The sequence below is a fragment of the Tasmannia lanceolata genome, unplaced genomic scaffold (assembly GCF_043159265.1).
Source record: "Tasmannia lanceolata isolate RefF3 unplaced genomic scaffold, GAP_Taslan_0.1 ptg000018l, whole genome shotgun sequence".
Classification (NCBI taxonomy): domain Eukaryota; kingdom Viridiplantae; phylum Streptophyta; class Magnoliopsida; order Canellales; family Winteraceae; genus Tasmannia; species Tasmannia lanceolata.
The window spans coordinates 12976515-12996340 of record NW_027518695.1 but is presented as its reverse complement, the minus strand read 5'-3'; the positions used below and the strand labels follow the sequence as shown (position 1 = coordinate 12996340).

Below are 19826 nucleotides of genomic sequence, written 5' to 3'. Positions count from 1 at the left end.
TCTTGTATATTTAAACTCTCGTTGGCTATACAAATTCCAAACTAGCTGTTCAACAGCTAACGAACAATAAACGAGTGCACGTATTATTCGAAACCACAGTGAATATCAGCTCCGAGGATGATACTACAAAGCAACCAAAATCCGGAACAACAAAATCTACTCCCAATAATAAATTTCAAATACAAACAAATGTTATCTGTAGCAAAGGAAAAAAGAATACTGAGAAAGACTCCCGAAAAGGGATAGATATAGAGGAAAAGGAAAAACATGGAATATACTAACCAGGGCTTGACAACTCCCTTATCACAGTTTCAAGTACACCTTGAACAAAAAAGGGAAAAAAGTGGGAAAAAAGACAGATACAGGCCCTACTACCCTTTCTTCTACAGCTTCCATATCATACCAGAATCTGCTCATCAAAATGCTCAAGCACAAAGGGGATGAGCGCCCCACAAGAATATAAGAAAGATCAACTGCCAATTGAAAGAGTTAGCAGTCTAGTATTTATATACTGACGAACCGGGGGGTGCAGGTGGCAAACGGTTTGGGGTGCGGCGGCTGCCAGAGTTGGAACCTGAGCCTGCATCGCCATTCTGTGCGGGGTCACTGTATCGTCGGCTATGACCATTCGAGCCGTACCTTGATGACTCACCAAAGGAGTTGGAGTGGTCCACTGGTCCATTAGCCGCAGCATCAAAGGCAGATCTCCAATCATCGCCGGGCGGTGCACTGGTTCTAGGACTGCTCTCTGAAAAACACCCAACATTTCAATTTTAAGGTTAGCTTAAGTTTGAGAATTTATTACTGGAAAAAGGAATTCAATAAAAAATGTACCTGCATTTAGAAATAACATAGCTACTCTGGAATTGAATGTAAAGTTTTAATGCAAATGACAGAATGGAAATACAAGGATCATAAGTGCAAATGGACTCAGAAAAGACCAAAGAAAGAATTCAGAGGTTCCACCTCCTCTTCTTCCCCTGGTGTTTTCAATGTAAAATTGTGGATGAGCCCCTTTCGGCAAGAGGACACTCTAAGTGACCTTAGTTTTAGGTTTAGTTTGACCCTGGCTAGGACAGCAGCTCAGCAACCTTGCATAGAACTCACACATCCAAGTCAAATTTCTCAGCACAGATGGAAAAGCCTTATTGCAAAAGCTTATCATTGGCAATTCTTGCACATTTCCAGCATAGAAAATCTAAAAAGAGATTATACTGCAATGGACCAGTAAAAGTTTGAGCATATTTCAAATCCTGAAACATAAATCATATGTTCAAATTGCACTCCAGAGCAGAAGATGCAATGCGTGTGCATGATCCAATAGTGAGGTCATAGTCAGGTGTCAAAGGGAATTTTAACCATTTAAGAAACAAAACGGAAAACTAAACAATATTTTAGTAAAATGGTTGGCTCTAGCTGGTATCTGGGAACTTGAAAATTTAGTGTAAAAATGAGGCTGATCCCCCTGAAGTTAATTTTTCTGTAAGTTGAAGATGAGATTATGTTGCTATTTTCTAGCCTTTCAAGACACCTTTAGATGAGGCTGATCCCCTGAAAGCTGAATGAGAAATCGTTGAATGATAATATGCCCCTTCTAAAAAAAAAAAGCTTAATTTACGGACAGTATAAGCATTTCAAAGGGCACAGACGCATTAGCAAGTGCTGAAAAGGAACGTTTATATTATTAGTCTTTAACAATGTGTGGCTACTAGTACTTTGCAGTGGACATACCAGCTCCACTGCTACCATTAGCCCAGCTGGCAGCAGCTGCTCGGTTGTCGTGGATGCTTAGTTGGCGTGTAAGCTTTGAGAGAAGAGATGACTGTTTCTGGAAACGCTCTCGCCTCCGCTTGACATTCTGGTCTTCTTGGAGCAGTTCCTCAATTCTTGCATTGTTTTGGGCACTAGCCATGGGCAAACAGAAAAAAAAATCTTACTAATTTTGTTTAATTGGTGAAACTGTTGAAAAGCATGATGAGTGATTATACTATATCATAATTCATACAACAATATCACACAGTATTAACCTGACAGAGCTGTAGAGCTGATTAAGCATGTCCTCCTTTGCTTTCTCGACTTGGCAGAGCACGACAGCCTGCTCAACCAGAACACAGCCATAAAGGATATAGAGATCTTATAAAGTAGATAAAGAATGAAAATGCATGAAAATTAGAAATTCGACGCTTACTTTGGGAACATTAGCCGCGAGACTGTTCAAAACCGCCTCTACATAACCGCGTACTTCTTGAGACATCCACCTGAGCTCTTCTTCAGGATCTGCGGGTCTTCTAGCCATCGTATCCTGAAAAGAAAATGCAGATTAGTAACAGTCATACGCACATGAGAGCACAAACAGGTGCATGCCCTGCGTAACATGCATATATATACACACACACACACACACACACACACACACACACACATACATATATATACCCTACACACATACACACACATCGGTTTTGAACTTACCAGAGAACCATCTGAAAGGCTTTGTCGAATGGGCAGACCAGATTCAGAAGTAGACGCCCCCTTGGAAGAAGCTCCCTTAGTAGGTTGGATAACATTTCTAATCTTGTTCACCCACTCAACCTTGTCTGCCATATTCTCAGCCTTCAAAACAAGAGCGCTGTGGGCTGCAAGGTCAACAGAAAAGTTCAACTACCCCATTGTGCAGATAATATTGATGCTCATAAGATTAAAAAGAAAAAGAAACACAATAAATACTAAATTAAAGTACAAGTGAGGAACTCACCTTTCAAAACAGTTTTATATGGAACTTTGCTAGTTATCTTGAACACAAGACTGGGAGCTTTCTCTGGTCCATTTGCCTTTTTGGAATCCTTGGAACTTTTTGCTGGAGGATCATCTTCATCAGAGACCTCTTCTATGTTACATTCCTGCACACCTCCTATATTAAATGGGGGGAACTAACATTTTGCCTTTTGAACATGGAAAAGGAAACCATACTCCAAACCAATAACTACACAAGTTTTTCACTCAGATATGCATGAGTTCAGTGTCTAGTCTAATCCATGAGTGCCAGAAGTAAATATTACACAAAAATGGTATAAAATAAATAGGCTACTGATATTGGCACTACCTGTTGTCATAATTGTATTAACCCATATTGTTTTTTATTATTAAAACAGCCGTCAAAGGTTAATACAATTCCCAAAAAGCTCTCAGAAGCATGGTTTAAAATACAGGTTTTGGTCCCTGGGAAAACTGAAATTTTGGTTGAAATTTGGTAAGAAATTAAAAAGAGTATTTAATTAATTTCGAAATTTCGGACCGAAATTTTGTAACAAATTTTTCTTTTTTTTTAAATGTCCCAAAAACGAAATTTCGAACTGAAATTTCCGATTGGTATTTGGTGAAAAATGGGATTTCGGGAAATTTTGGTTTCGGTCGAAATTTAAAACCATGCTCAGAAGTCATTTAAAAAAGAAAAGACAATCTGTTTGTGCCATTATTAAAACATGGTAGTGTCAATATCAATACCCAATAAATATTATACGGGAATTGCTAGCATCCATCGCAGAAGGCATTTCGTAGATGGCCTGTTGCATCTGACCGCAGCCACACCAGCTCACTTTTCAGCAGATTTTGTCTTCATTTGTGATGTGGCTGCAGTCAGATGCAACAGGCCATATGCGAAATGCCTTCTGCGATGGACGCTATCAAATCCCATATTATACATAAAAAGTTATATGCAGTTCCATGTGCAACCTGGTAAAAGTGCTTGTAGCTGTCGGATATGTACACCTTCTTCTCGAGTACAGTAGAACAATAAGAACTAGTGGTAGCGTAATATCCAATCTCAATATCAATGTTTAGTTAGGTTATATTTTTTTCCAGTTAGTTGTTGTCGATAAATTCTCACGCATGGTACCATTCAAAAAAAGAAAGAAAGATTCTCACAATGGCTCACTTCATTCCTTGCATTAAAACAGCCGACCCCTCACAGGTGGCTAAATTATTATTTAAGGAGGTAGTTAGACTTCATGGGTTACCCACTTCCATTATGTCTGATGGATATGTCAAATTTGTCAGTTATTTTTGGATACTGTGGAAACTCCTTGGCACCCAATTGAAGTTTTCCTCAACATTCATCCACGGACCGATGGTTTGACTGAGGTCGTTAACAGTAGTCTAAGTGCCTTGTTGCGATGTCTAGTAGGTGAACGTCAAGGTACATGGGATATCTTATCACCCAATGCAGAGTTTGCTTACAATAGTTCAGTTAATAAGACTACTAGTAAGAGTCCCTTTGAAAGTGTTCATGGAGTCATCCCTCGCCAGCCCATTGACCTCATACCACTACCACCTAATGCTCGTCCATCTAAGTCTACTGATAATTTCGCCCAGCACATTCGTGACCTACATGCTGATATACGTTGTAAAATTACCACGAGTAATATAGACTATAAATTGGCCGCTAATGTACATCGTAGAAACCTTGAATTTAATGAAGGGAACTAGGTTATGGTTCGTGTGCAACTGAGCCTTACCCCCATCATTTCTTTAAAAAGTTGCACGCCCGAGCCATTGGATCTTTCTGTTTCATTTGTAAGTATGGCTCTAATACTTATTTAATTGACTTACCTACTGATATGCATATAAGTCCCGTCTTAAATGTGGAAGATCTTATTCCACATCGAGGTAACCTTCAAGCCACCTATTATGCCGACAGATGCTTCTACAGTCCGCCAGTTCTCTTGTTTTAGACCTAGTGTCTCTGGTTCTGCCAGTTCTAACGCAGATCAATGCCATACTCAATGCTATACTTGTTGATGACATCGTTACGTCACTCCAGGTGGATTTCGGCGCTATCTTGTCAAGTGGTGTCATCAACCAGATTCAGACGCCACTTGTCTTGCAGAGAAGGAGCTTTGTTGTTTGGACCCTGATATCTTGGAGTAGTATCACACTCTTCACTCCTCGGAGGAGAGTTCTTTTCAGCAGGGGGAGTTGATGGGGATCATAGACATCCGTTGTGGACTTATTCTACGTGGGGCCACACTCAGGGGCCCGCCATAGGGATATTTTTTAGTATTTTATTGTTTGTAGGGATATTATGGGGATTTAATTGGGATTCTTAGGGTTATTTTGGTCTTTTGGGGATTTTAAGGGAGTTTTAGTCTTTTATGATTGTCAGTTGCCTATATGTATGACTTCTTGATTAGTTTTTTTATGATTAATTGATTAATTATGAGCACAACCTTTGAGTTCTCCTTCCGCTCTCATTTTCTTGTATTCTTCTACTTCTTCTCTTCCTAGCCTATATCAGCTTTTGTGGCTAGTTTTTATTTTCGTTGACCATTAAGTAACTAGTTTATTTTTGTGAGTTTTGCTAATAGAAATTTGGGTTTTTATTTGTTTCAAGTCACATAAGGCACACATATTACAAGATATATAGGGCAATCGGCTTGATGATGATATGGAAAATAAAAATATAGTTTTTGCAACTATATGCAATTTGTGGGTGTGATATCTACAAGTTCAAGTGTGATGCCTTGATATCCTTTGAAGTGATGCCTTGGGTCTCGCTGGTGTGGTGCTAACAAATCTATCCCTATTCATCTATCTTTTCACGAGTACTTAGATCCATGGTTCAAATTTCGGTTTCGGTCCTCACCGAAACCGAAATTTCGAAATTTGGGCCGAAATCCAAAGGAATAAAAAAACTAATATTTTATCTCGTACAAAATTTTGGCCGAAATTACTGAAATTCGGAAATTTAAATATTGAATAATGAATAAAAGCCAGATTTTTTTAGTGAAATTCCTTAAATTTTGGACCGAAATTTTGGGAAAACGAATTTTCAACCGAAATTTCGGTCGAAATAATGTAAGGTTTTGGGTATTACCGATTTCGATTTCAAGACCGAAATTTAAAACCATGCTTAGATCTACTTTTTCCAATTAGTTTTTTTTGTCCTTGTTATCAATCGTCAAGTTCTTCCACTTCATATTTCTACCTTTCAGATCTTTAATTTTGTGTTTTTCTACTCACCAGTCAATTTCTTTCTCTCCTTGTTCTTCTACTTGGTTCTTGATAGTTCTACTATCAGTGTTCTAGCTATTCTCTTTCCAAAATTCTAACATCGATTTGTTTAGGATTTTAGCTATCTCCAACCCCATGATGGCATGATTAGATTAGGGCTGAACCATTCACTTGTTTTAATTGCATTTGAACCACATATGTAACCCTATATTTAGATCTGTTATTATGAACCCTGTTCCTACATATTCTATTGCACCCATCAATTTTATCTCAAACCTTAGCAATAAGAAGATTCAAGAACTCTCTTTCTAGTTTCATCCCTTTTGGCCCTCCATCATTATTCCTCTGACAAAGGTTGCATAACTTTTCCTTATACTTAAATGGTAACTAAACATCCTTAGTAGGCCTAAGTGGATTTGCACAGAGGCCATTTGCAGTTGATTCTATAAATGACTGGATATGCCTCCTCATCTCTTCCAACATGATAACCAGTAAACATTCTGTGCAGATTTCCTTTCAGAGGGCATCAATTTTCTCTCTTTTTCTTCCATTAATTTACGTTAGTGACTACATAGTAGACAGTATACAATGGATTACACACAATCTAATTGCACTCTCGTGATAATAATTTCACTAGAATCACTACACTGACACAGGTTGGCAATAGATTTGAAGACCATCAACGACATGATAGAAACAATGATGCAATGTAGAGTACTTTGACATACAAAATTTGAAAGGATGGCACGAACCAGAAATTAATAAAAGATGTGCTGCTACCGCTAGCAATCATATTTACGTGAAGTAAATAAGTTTTATTAAACTTGAAATCTAGCATTTCAAAGGGTAAGTGAACATATTTCCAGTAAATGTTTAAAAAACGAGTACAGTGAAAAGATAAACAAGCATGGGTCCCTTGGTGATTGACATGCTGGCACTAAGGACTCTCAGTAGAAATGCAGAGGTTTCAAGCTTTGTATGGAAAATTATACAACGAATGTTACTACAAAAAGATAAGCAATAGAATACGCAAGACAAAATCACAAAAATCGATAGCAGCATCAAACCTCCAAAGTGACAACACCGCGAAAATGTCTTTCCTCCTGCTTTTTTGTGTATCCAAGCTGGAAAAAAAAGGTGAAAATGAAAGTAGATTTCATTTAGGTCAACATAATAATAGCAGTAGCATACTAAGATGTAAATGTTTGGTGAAATAGGTCGCAACATTATATTACTGACCTTCCCAGTTTTCGCATTTAAAACAAACCATCGTCTGCTCCATCCATTAGTTTTTGCACTTTTTTTCAGTATAAATCCTGAAAGGAGAAGGGACTTAAAAATCAATTACAACTTACAAGTAAATACATCAATGTGGCTTAAAGCTCATTGTAGAACTTGGGAAGATGTCTAACTGCCCCAGATTTATTCTAACTGAAAGTATCCATAATCAATTTTCCATGTGATAGTATCATAAAGTTATGATCTGTTGGCAGGAATTCAAGTGCCAAGAGTCGACAGCGACACACATGAGAAGATGTCCAACTGCTCCACATTTATGCCAAAAAATTCAAACAAAGAACCCAACTATTCAATAAAAAATGCAACACAAGTACACACAAATGGCATGTAACAGCAAATAAAAGGGGTGGGGACCACATATTTGGGTGATCTAAAGCATTCATTTGTTGGGCCCCTGTGCCCTGGAAATATTTTCCATAAGATGATCCCAAACCGCCGATGTGTGAAGGTTTCTATACTGTGCCTTCCATTTCAAACCTCCACATATTGGAGGCATAGGATCATCTTATGGAGAAGATTGTGCCCTGAAAATATTTCCATAAGGTGGTACTACGCCTCCGATATGTGAAGGTTTCTATATATGCCTTCCATTTCAAACCTCCTCAAACTGGAAGGCTAGGATCATCTTACAGAGAAGATTTGTGGGGTATGGCCTATCTATGCTGGGCCCAACAAATGAATGGTTCAGATCGCCCAAATATGTGGGCTCTGATGTATCCTTTTTGCCACAACTTGCATGTCTGCAAGTTCAACATATAAACACTCGGTAACTAATAGCAACTAAAATGAATTTAAAGGTCAGAAGCCAGAACCAGTCAAGCTATAGAGAAGTTCCAAAAATTATCGGAAGTAAAGCAAAAAAATTGTTGTTGATTCCCAAAGCTACAATATTTTTTGGAAAGTTTGAAGTGAACAAAATAATATTCTTAAGTGGTTTGGCCGTTGCCTATATGTTGCCTAATATCCAAAATTAACATGACATAAAACCAATGCCAACCTATGTTTAACATGATATACACTCTAAGATTAATGAATGTGACTAACAATACATGAAAACAACATTTAAAAGGTTAGCTGACAAACCTGCTGTTATCTCTCCCTCGGTCCCAGCAGTTTGCAATGCTGATCCCTCTTTTGAATCCTTTTCGGGTTGACTGGATTTCTCTTTCATAGATTTCAAGCTTCCACCAGTTTGCTGGGCTCCAGTTTGGGGGCTTGTTGCCTAAAAGAGAAAAAAATACCAGAGAGATAACACAAAAAAGAGAATAACCATGGAGGGCAACACATTGTTCAAAAAAAAAAAAAAAAGTGGATGGCATGTCGGAAACACGAGTTACAAACTCTCTAAAACATTGCATTTGAATTAATTTCAAAATTTTGCAGCAGCATTTATCTCGAATACAGAGAAAAAACCCTCACTCTGTTTAGTATGGTTTGCTCTGCCTCATGCCCTTTCTTTGAGGATCTGTTCTTCAGCTCTTCCTCCCGACGTTGTCTATCCATCCTGGGAAAAATAAGTAAATGAGATAAATAATAATAGAATATTTCAAAGTGGGAAATGGTAAAGATGACAATTGGAGGGTGGTATAAATCTACAAAGCCACCAAAAGAACTAACTTGCAGGCAATTTCAAACTGCTAGAAGGAATCCACCAACAAGACGTTCAGAAATTGTACGAGAACTGATTAAAAATACAAGCACATCACCATACAAATTTGCTCTGTAGAACTACAGAGGGAAATCGAAGCTTGAAGATGATCAAAATAGATCTTTAAATTCTTTCAAGGAACACGAGATTACAGAAGAAACAAAACATTAACAGTTTAATTGACGTGTTGCATTATAAACATAGATAAGATAAATGATATTTCCACCACCATTTTTCTCCATTCCAACCCCTTTTTCCTCATTTCCAAAAAAGCTTCTCATTTTGTGCATATCACCGCCAGTGTAGTGTATATTACCACCCCTACTTCTCTCTCTTCTTTTTCCCCTCTTCCCATGCTTCCCTCCTTTTACACCCACCACCATTCTAGACCCCCCACTAGAATGAAGCCATCCCAACCCATCAGCACCCAACTCGGACACACAAAACTTGTCATCCAAAACTCTCCATTGTTTTTTATTGAATGTCGAGCAAAACTCTCCATTGTTCCAAACCTCAACCCTTGCTTCCAACTACCACAGCTTGACTGGACTCTAATAAGAATCCGGACAAAAAAAAATGAGAATCCGAACACCCCTATCTATTGCATGAATCCTTGTTTCTTAACCTAGAAAAATAAAGATTATGCAGTTGCAAGCCTCAGCCTAAATGTCGCTCTCGGTCAGGAATCACCATCATATCTCCATAAGTACGAGTCCTCGCTATTCGCTAACGCAGACCACATATGTCCCATTCGTAGTGAATGGAGCAGAAATCTGGCTGTTTGTGTCGAGAAACCCTTTCAATTTGTGAACCAGATCAACACCATCAACGACACATATTCGTGAATCTGCAGATGTAACAAAAATATTGGATGAATTGCTAGACATGTGCAATAACCTAGCTGTTTTGTCCAATGAAGATGACATGAAATACTGAGATCAGCACTATGAGAGGTCAAGCACATCGGCCAGGTTCCCTTGGAAAGAGCAAGTGGGCTTCTCTATAAGTGTAAACATACTTCGGTATCACAAAATGGTCCGAGTTCATAATTTTCCTATTAAAAGAGGATTTCCCTCTTTTCTCAGTCCACATAATTGTCCATGTTTGATGACAGAAATGTTACTTCTGGTGACCCATTGACCGAAAAGAAAGAGTTCTAGTTTCCATCTTTTTCTTTGTCAGCAAGTTCCTGTTCCCCACAGATTCCAAGACCTGCCCCAAATGTGAATTGCACGGTTCTCCCCTGTGGTCGCAAGATGCCAACCATCCAAGCCGAACATCATGCTCCAAATGGATCCATTGTTGGCTTGAATCTCTTAACACGATTAAAGAGCAGTGAGCTCTATGAAAGACTGCCATAGTGCAACTTTTTCCTCTTCGACGTATGAAACAGAACATCCTGGTTGCCGTTGGTGGCAGAACTTGACCGTCTCCCACCCTTCACTGAGGAAGTAACCTTTGTGTTGTTGTTCCGCCTTTCCACGTTTGTCATGTATAATGCCTATAAATCAATTAAAAAATGGATAAAAAATTATCTATAATAGCTCACAAAACAGTTTTTTACAAGCATCTGGCCCACCACACCAAACGACCGAGCCATCACCCCAAAACTGTTGCCAACCATCACCTGAGCCTGAGCTCAGACTAGTCTGGATCTGCACGTCAGCCACCTCAGCGTCTCCGCCACCAGGCTTATTGCTGCTGACCAATACTCCGACTCAAGAATCAAGATGCACTATGTCATTCGTCCAGTGCACATCTCTCTGCCTCGTAGTTACATGTCATCCATGTCCCATGACTAATGAAAACGGCACTAAGGTTTTGACAAAGAGGAAGAAGACTGCTGAGGAAAGATGAGAATGAAGAAAAAAAGACATAAGAGAGAGAATGGGCATTCTCGGGTCCGATTGGTGTAGCAGATGCAAATGAAGCGGAAGTTCGAGCCATTCATCAGAGAGGCAGAGAATCAAGTTGCTTAACTTTGATGGTTCTAGTCCTGGTAATCCCAGTCCTTCTGGGATTTGGGGGGGGGGGGGGGGGGGGGGGCGTAACTCCGAGATGATTTATTTCAAGAGTGGTAGAGGATTTTTGGGGGGTTCTGACAATCAGCGCTTCCTAGATCGCCATGCTTCTATCCTTTATCAGTAGTAATTCTTGACCATCCAAATTTGGGAACATGTGGCTCAAAGTCCCTGGGTTTAAGAAATTGTTTGAGATTTGAAGAGGTGGATTGGTAAATTTACACCACATAGTAAAAAACCGATGCGATGAGTACAAAAAGCAAAACATACATCAAACAGAAATGTTAAATAGCAGCAAATGATAATATTGACAGTAGTTTTTATGAGCTCACTACCAATCAATAAATCTAATTAAGCAGTTTACATCCAAATATCAATAATTGTATGAGCATAAGACCAAAACAAAGGATACCTCCTCTGCACCAAACGGATGAAGTGTTGAGGAGGAACAAAAGCACGTTCCATGTCAACTAATGCAACAACCATCTTCTTGGCCTCATTCCTAAACCCATCCAAAGCAGTAGTTGCAATTGCAACGACCTTGGAAACAAAAAAAATAAGTATTAGATATTGACAAATCAATGAAGGAACCTTTTTTTTTTAATGGTAATCATTTAAGAACCTTAGAATAAAGCAATCATATTTTTTAAACACGTAAGTATCAGGCCTTGCAGATTAATAGGAAGCATCTGCTCCAGGATGCTTATGGAGTGAAGCAAATATAATATAATTACCTCTCGCTTAAAAGGAGGGTATCTTCCAAGACCTGGCGTAGCATTTGCAGAAGCAGAAACTATATCTATCAATACACGGTGTACCTGTTTAGCCACTCCAAAATAAATAAATAAATGAGAAACCGAGAAACAATCAAAAGCGGAATAAATGTGACGCTTTTTAAAACTTCCTAAAAGCGTGTCACATTTACATCAAGAACTTATGTACGAGTATGAAAAGCATGTATCATGTGCATCTATTGGAGGGTTATATGACCCTGGAAAGAGTTTTGGACTTCGCATTTTATATTTTAGGAAGGATGGTTTTTTAAGGAGACTGAAAGCCCATTCAGATATCAATTAGAGAATGATGTGTTTTTGTACTTCCTTTTTTTTTCTAGAAAGATGAGAAGAATTTATGGAGTTAATCAATAAGAAAACAGGACGGTTTTCGGTCGTTTGATGTGAAAAGAAATAAAATAAAAAGAAAGTGATGCTATAGTTGTCAAGTTGTATAGCTGGCTCTCAACAACCAGAAAGGGGGAAAGCAAAAGTGTGCACATTTGCTTTTCTATTTACATAATACAGCGTTTCTTCACGTAATAAACGCAACTTACTACTGTATATTTGTAGTGTTGGTAAAGCTCCACATGGTAATATAGACTGACACCCATATAAATAAAGAAGAAATACGTGCAAACAACCTCATGTAGAATTACCTCATCAACACACATGCGTGACGGTTCTTTTGCCAAGTCCAGCACTCCTTTTATTAGAGATCTCAGACCTTTCTCAGGAGATATAAGATAAGGTTGATAACCATCAGCTTCCAGCACAATCTAGCATAAAATATATGGCCACAGACAACAATAAGAAACTGGAAATAATAAAGGCATGGCAGCAACAAAGAGAAAGAAAGAGGAAAGACCAAATACCCTTTTGACATTGTTGATATCAAAATGTCTGTCTAAAGGAAGCTGCTTGATCCTGTTGGGAAAATTCCCCTCAAAGCTGGCAACGACTTTCCAGCCACCACCCTGAAACAATAGCCATTAAAATATTAAACCCCTAGAAGAACAACCCATCTAGAACTATAGAAAAATGAATATAATCATTCATCAGAACTCCAAGCACTGCTAAATGCTTAACAACAGGGTCCTCACTGAGTTTCAGAACAGAGAGAGGCAAAATCAACACCAAACAAAAATACAGGTAGGTTTTTTTTTTTTTTGGGAGCAAATGAAGCTATATATAAAAGGAAGCCAAAATGCAGCAATATACAAAGGAAACAGGAAAAAGAGAAAAAAGAAAGAAAAATTAAAAAGCCACAAGCTAGGCATCTCATGAAACACCATAGTTTGCTAAGCAGTCAGAGGCCAAGTTTCCTTCTTTAGGAGCACTCTGTACACCTCAATAAGTCAAACATCTCTCTGAACAGAGCTCTAAATTTCCAAGGAGAGGAGCTCTCCTTCCTATGCCAATTAATCGTGTTGAGGGAGTCTCCCTCAACTCACAGCTTAACAGCTCCAGGCTTTTGTTCAGGGTGAAGAATGATGCCAGCCTAGTGCATCAGGCAGATTTAAAAACATCTGGTAAAGCATTATTGGTATCACAGCCTCATACGCATAAGTTTGCAAGCCAAATACTGCTTGATAAATGAAGACAAAAAAGCTATAGCAAAGTGCAAACATCTGACAGCTGATTCTTGAAAAAGTAAAAACATAATGGGAAAGGAGTGGTAGTAAGTGCCTCTCATCAACTTGCTACCATAAGTCAAGAGTCAAAACTAGTATGATCACCTACCAGACTAAAAGAATATGTATTATTTCCAGTTTCATAAAACTGGAAATAAAAACTTACTGGAACATAACTTTTCAAGCTACCAGTGCATAGCCTAGAAGCCCCTTAGCCATGAATTAAAATAATGATGTTTCAGAATAGAAAGGAGTTACAAGTTGCAACAAATCTGCTGGTAAAACGAAACAATTTTTTGACCAGTTTTAAAATCCAATCCCAGAAGAATCGATTCAGTAAATTGTCAAAAAACAGTGACAAGGGGGAAAGATCTTTCCTCTGAGGGAGGAAGAACTCCTGCCCGCAGATTAGGGAGGGCAGAAGTTTCACCTTCAACGGAGAACAGAAGTGGGGGTAACTAAAGAAATAGTCGCAATTGCCTCAAGAATTTCTCGGAAAAGGTGTATCTTGGGGGTTTTATTTTTTTGTTATTTCAGGTTTATATCAGGAAAAAACTGGAATTTTTTTTAAACATATATAAGAATATAAATTTAAAAACAAAATCAGAACAAATAATATCATGAATTTATCACAATATTTCCGTGATATTTTTCATATTAAAAATATATATATAAAAAAAAGATGGTATCGGTTTTTAAAAAAGTAAAAAAAAAATATTGAGATATTTTTTAAAATATCCGAGATATTTGTAACTATGATAAAAAAAATAAAAAAAATAGGCAGACATCTAATAAATATGCCTAAATGGAATTACACGTACTAGAAGCAGTTACTTGCCTCGCCGGTGGCGATATGCTGGAGAAATTTATCCTCAAATTCACGACAAAGCTCCAAAGCAATAGCCCTAGTTCCTTCTACACTACTGACCATTTGTTCACCAAGCCTTACTAGCTCATCCTCAACCACTTGAGACTTCCCCTGCAGACTGCAACATTTTAAAGGAACAAGGGATATGAAATACAAATCAACAGAATAAATATCATGCATAACAACAGGGACTGTTTGTATGTGTCAACAAATATTCCGTGAATACCAGGAAAATTAACAAAGGTCAATACAATTTCATAACTATAATGTATGCATTATTATGTTTATGAAGAGCAACATATTATATCCGTTCCAAATAGGTAAGTGATCTGTTTAGCAAAACAAAACACGTAGCATATTTAAAGAAAGATCAAGTGGATCACTCTATATGTGTGTGTATATGTATGTGGCTACTGATATTGGCACTACCCGTTTCGATAATTGGGCCCACACGCAGATGCACGCATTTTTTAAAAAAAAAATTATCGTCGGGCACACCTTGTTCTAAGATCCAAACCATTCATTTGTTGGGCAAGTGCCATGTTTTGATAATTGGACCCACACGTAGGTGCACACATTTTTCAAAAAAAAAAAAAAATTACCATGGGGCACACCTTGTTCTAAGATCCAAACCATTCATTTGTTGGGCCCCAACGGAAATAAGCTGCCACCGAATATTATCCTCATAGTATGATCCTAACCCTCCGATCTGTATAGGGAGTCTGAGGGACAGCACAATATAGAAAGTTCTATAGATCTGTGGGTTAGGCTCATCCTAAGTTGATGATATTCAGGACATATCCTATTTACATTGGGGCCAAACAAATAAATGGTATGGATATTCTAACATGGTGAGGCCCACTATGTTTTTTGAAAAGCAGATAGACATAAAATGTCCTAGAAAGAGGAGAAGGCTTTTGGTTAGGATCATCCTAAGGAGATGATATTCAGGGCACATCCTATTTACATTGGGGCTGAACAAATAAATGGTATGGATCTTCTAACATGGTGAGGCCCACTATGTTTTTTGAAAGACAGATAGACATGAAATGTCGAAGAAAGAGGAGAAGGCTTTTTGAAAGAAGATGGAGAATCAATCTTCTTCTGTTCAGCACTGACTGTTTGAGGGATTCATTCACTGTTTAGGGAGTGCAGTGGGCCGATCACCAGACCAGGTTCCAACCCGGTTTGCCCTGCTCCAGCCAATTATCTCCTTAACACTTGCGACACCTCACCCAAGCAATCTGGGCCAAAATAAGGGCACCTACATGCAGTACATATAAACTCCATATGTGTGTGTCTATATATGTATGTGTGTGTGCGCGCGCACACACTTATATTAAACATTCAGAGTAGATGAAAATGACATCTCAGGGTGCTTTGAATTTACATCCGATTAAAATGCAAGCATAAAAAGGTTAGGAAATTATTTGAAAACAATTTACCCTGAAAGGACGTTTGGAAGCCTGACTTTCATCCGTTTACGAATCTGGGAAGCAAGGGTCTCCACCAGAGCTAATCTGCCAAGCTTGCTCTGAGGTGCTCCAGTCAGTATAGATTTTAAACTTTCACTCTCGGCTCGCCAAGCAGTTTCTAATGAGCTTTCGGACCCAACAGATCCAGATTGTGCTGAAGCAAGAGAGACAGATTGACCAATTAAAGCAACCCATGGAATGTCAGATGTGTTCCGGGGTCCCTGATTTAAGAGAAGTGCCTGAACGGCAGCAAGGGTTTTCTGATCTGCCGATGCTTGATCTATTTTACTAATAACACCAATGGTTCTGGTACCTACAATTGACAAAATAGAGAGTAAATTGCTGATTTAAGGCAAAAAAAAAAATCAAAGAAGGAAACCTTCTGACCAAAGTGTGCATCCCAAATAAAATAGTTCAATGAATCAATATTCTAACAAAGTACACATCAGGTTACAAGGTTAAAAGTAAACACCATCAGCATCGAATTCCTTTGCCAGTTTAAGGGCTCGAGATGAAGAAATTTCCGGTGCTTGGGCAGCAGGAACTATGACCAGCAAAATTGCATCATTGTGCTCGACATAGTCACTGATCTGGAACAACAATCATTTACAAAAACAGCAGTATTGTCAGTGCGGGAATTTAGTTAGTTTGCATAAAACAAAATATGAGCAGAAGAATCGTTCAGGAATGAACACAAATAGTAGCAATCGTCATATGAAAAATGAATTACAATAACCCATACAGTCTACCCAACGCTTCAAAGAAAAGTATTACCAGCTACTCACCATTGAATCATCCATACCCCGCTGGTCCAATCCAGGCAAATCAATCAATTTTAATGGTGGAGCTGGAAAAAGAAAAACTGTTTAGCTGGAAAAGCAAATACTATTATGATGAACAACTAATAAAATGAAAAGCATACACAGAACCAAAGGAAGATGATCTCATACATGTGAAATGGGAGATGTAAAATATAAATCAAGCGGTTCCATGTAACCGCCATGTAACAGCCAAAAGACTTCGATTATAAAATGAAACAAGAACTTCCTTTACACAGACAAATGTAACCATTTCTGGGAAAGCTGAAAATGATATGATCATAACAGAAGAGATTGATGACTGACCTGTACTCGTACGTAGCTTCAAAGGTATCTCATCTGAGCGGCTCCTTCCCCCGCCACCCTTGCTTAGCCGGTCCTGGAGAGAATGCCGAAGGGCACCTACCACATGGCCAAGACAGTGTGAGTACCATCAATATCAAAGAATCACATCTCACCAATGAGAAAACAAGGGAAAATATTAAGAACTTGATGCAAAACAAAACAATCAGCCCCAGATGTCAGAGCATTTCACATCATGTTAAGAGGTCTCACTTGCAGAAACCTGCTGAGATTTATTGTCTATTTGTAAGACTATTGATCTGCTACTCAGCGAACTGTCCCTGTGTAAATCAATACTGATGGGAGCCCGAGTGGCACCATTTTCTCCCGTTGGCTGAGCAACAAGAAAAACAATGATAAATGAAGAGAGAATGAAACCCCAAATGGAATCGCGTCATATAAATACAAAATACACAACCAGATGCCAAATTTTGAGTGAATGAAACTCACCAAAACAGGATGACCAATCAAACTGTTCAACACCGCTGATTTTCCAGCACCCTACAATCAAAGTAACTTAGCAAAGTAAGAAACAAAGCCTAGAAAATATGAGACAGAAAGTTTTTTTTTTTTAAAAAAATTCCATAAAACCAAAAAGAAGAAACAAAAATGCCATCTAGGACATCGATAACGCCATAAAAATGACAGAGCACATTACATAATTAATCTTCTTATCACAATACAAGAATGAGAAAAAAAAATTTTAACTCAGAAGCTACAGATCTGAAATTGAATCAAAATTTTCACAAAGAGACCCAAAAAGACAATCAATGACCAAAACGAAAATCAATAAAATTTGCAGCACCAAGATCAGGTGCTGAAATTCTAATTGCCCTAAAGAGGTCAGTATTAAAGACAAAATGATCAATTCAGATAAAGAAAACAACAAGTCTAGAAAGGATTAGGGTAAAATTAGATCCAAAAATTGAATTACCACATTGCCAAGGGCAACAACGTTGAGGAAAGTGGATGCCCTTCTCGACGAGGGCTCGTCCGTATCTTCATCCGCGAGAAGAGCAGAGGCCTGCACCATCGAATCCGAGAGCTGAATCAGCTCCTCAATCGCCTCCATGGTGCCTAATAGAACAAACCCTAGAGAATTCCAAACACGATGCTCCCTCTCTTCGGATTCTTTCAAAACCTAGCCGTAAGAGAGATAATCAGCCTAGGGTTTATCCAACAACCAGATCGGGAAGGCGAGATCCGGATCGGAAATTCCGGCATAACGCCGGAGATTCGAGAATTTTTCGATCGGAGAAACAGAGAAAAAAAAAAGGTCTAGATGCGAAAGAGATTCAGATTAGATGCAGATGAATTACGTAAGAAAATAGAGATTTTGTGAGGGTGTGGTGATGAGAAAAGAAAAAAAAAACCCTCTCTCTCTCTCTCTCTCTCTCTCTCTCTCTATCTATCTCTTTTTATTTTTCCTTTTTTTCCTGGTCTACTTTTCGTTTGAGAGAGAGTCCGGGAAAGAGGATCGAAGGGGGCGAATGAGAGAGAAAAGCTGTCGTTGCACGCTCTCCACTATAATGGCGATGTTTGCGGATTTTAAAATTTGGGGAGGTGTGGAGGTAGTGTTTTTTGGGGTTGTAAAATTTGTCCTTGCCCTCCCAATTGATTTGATTTTTCAACTGTTTGTCGGCCCCCACCTCCAACCTCACAAATTATTCAGTCAGATGGCATAATATGAGACGCAGTTGTGTTGCCCTCAGACTAAAAGCAAATACCAGGGCCCACTAACATTGCAATGGTAGGACCCACACTGTAGGATGATCCAAACCATCCATTTGATGGGTCCCAAAAATCATTTCCATAGGATGATTTGGAAATGATTTTTGGGCACACATCATGTAATTTCTTGAGTTTTATATGGCGTTCACATGTAACTATGTAAGGGGCTATTTGGATCCAAGTTTTAGTTTGAAAGCCATGGCAGTCCTCTGCACTCTTAGCCTCACTTCTCTTTAGAATCCTGGATTTTAACCATTTTGAAATTTTTAAAAGTTGGAAACGTGGGACGATCTCCTACTCTCTTGCTCAATTGAAAGAAGGGCGAGAAACCAGAAAACGGACGGACGGTATCCGTCTTCTCTCGTCTCCCATCCAAGATTTTGAAAAAATCCAAGATTCAAAAATCTGAAAATCCAAATGGCACAGTGTATTTAAAAAGGGAAATGATATATTCGCCCCTTTTTACTCAGGACAGATAGCTCTAGCGTAAAGGAGTAGTTATAAGTATATTAGAGTGGGCTGTTCCAAGTAAAACAAGCGGCGCGAAATGCCACTTACCTTTAAAAAAATATATAGTGGGGGTAACTTGTTTCAAGATCCAAGCCATTCATTTATTGTGCCATGAAAATCATCTCCATCAGATTATCCTGACCCTCGAATATGTAGAGGGACGGCATATTATAGAAAACAATTCAAATTCTAGCCATTCAAAAAAAAAAGGGGGGGGGGGGGGGGGGGATTCTAATTCTAATATATAGATCTAAGGAATTAAAGTACAGAAACTAGCTGGAATCCCTGGATTTGTATAATTTGAGATTTGAAAATTTCTCTAATTTTAAAAATAAATTACATGATTTGAGAACTAAGTCTAGCATTTGAAAACTGAAATACTTCCTTACATAATGTGGGAAGTGGCCATTGTGGCGATGTTCCTCAAGTGTCTTCTTCACTAGGAATCATCAAAACAAGATTAGTAGATAGGCAAGGGTTGAACCATCGGGCCTACAAATTTTTTTTATTAGGAAATTTTGTCCTTTTCACAATTTAGAGGGAAATCATATCATTATGGTTGATTCATAGAGATAATATCATAAATTGAAGTTCTCGTAAAAATTAAATAGAACCGGTTCTGGTTACCTTTTTGGTGTGTTAAAATAGTAGGAACTTTAAGAAATATTCTTCCTTTCCAAACTTTTCCAGAATTGGGA

General features: G+C 38.4%; 1 protein-coding gene across 1 annotated transcript; it reads right to left on the bottom strand.

The window, feature by feature from the left end:
* Positions 1–140: 140 nt before the first annotated feature.
* LOC143851894 (dynamin-2A-like) lies at positions 141–18408 on the bottom strand. The gene is made up of 22 exons (XM_077361388.1): positions 17822–18408; positions 17338–17388; positions 17101–17221; positions 16852–16947; positions 16513–16574; positions 16200–16317; positions 15698–16040; positions 14223–14370; positions 12626–12727; positions 12410–12529; positions 11712–11795; positions 11390–11517; positions 8728–8812; positions 8392–8530; positions 7249–7325; positions 7077–7133; positions 2756–2900; positions 2473–2636; positions 2189–2302; positions 2028–2095; positions 1732–1904; positions 141–748 (listed from the first exon to the last, which is right to left on the bottom strand). The coding sequence occupies exons 1-22, from the start codon at positions 17957–17959 to the stop codon at positions 498–500; spliced, it is 2784 nt and encodes a 927-aa protein (XP_077217503.1). The 5' UTR covers positions 17960–18408; the 3' UTR covers positions 141–497.
* Between the last annotated feature and the right edge of the window lie 1418 nt (positions 18409–19826).

Bases quoted from the DNA above. Each gene is read 5' to 3' on its own strand.
- LOC143851894 (XM_077361388.1), bottom strand. From the start codon at position 17,959: ATGGAGGCGATTGAGGAGCTGATTCAGCTCTCGGATTCGATGGTGCAG. The intron at 7,326-8,391 runs GTTTGTCAGCTA...TTCTCCTTTCAG, and splicing joins CGAGGGAGAGATAACAGCAG to GATTTATACTGAAAAAAAGT. The intron at 1,905-2,027 runs GTTAATACTGTG...GCCCATGGCTAG, and splicing joins CAGCTCTACAGCTCTGTCAG to TGCCCAAAACAATGCAAGAA.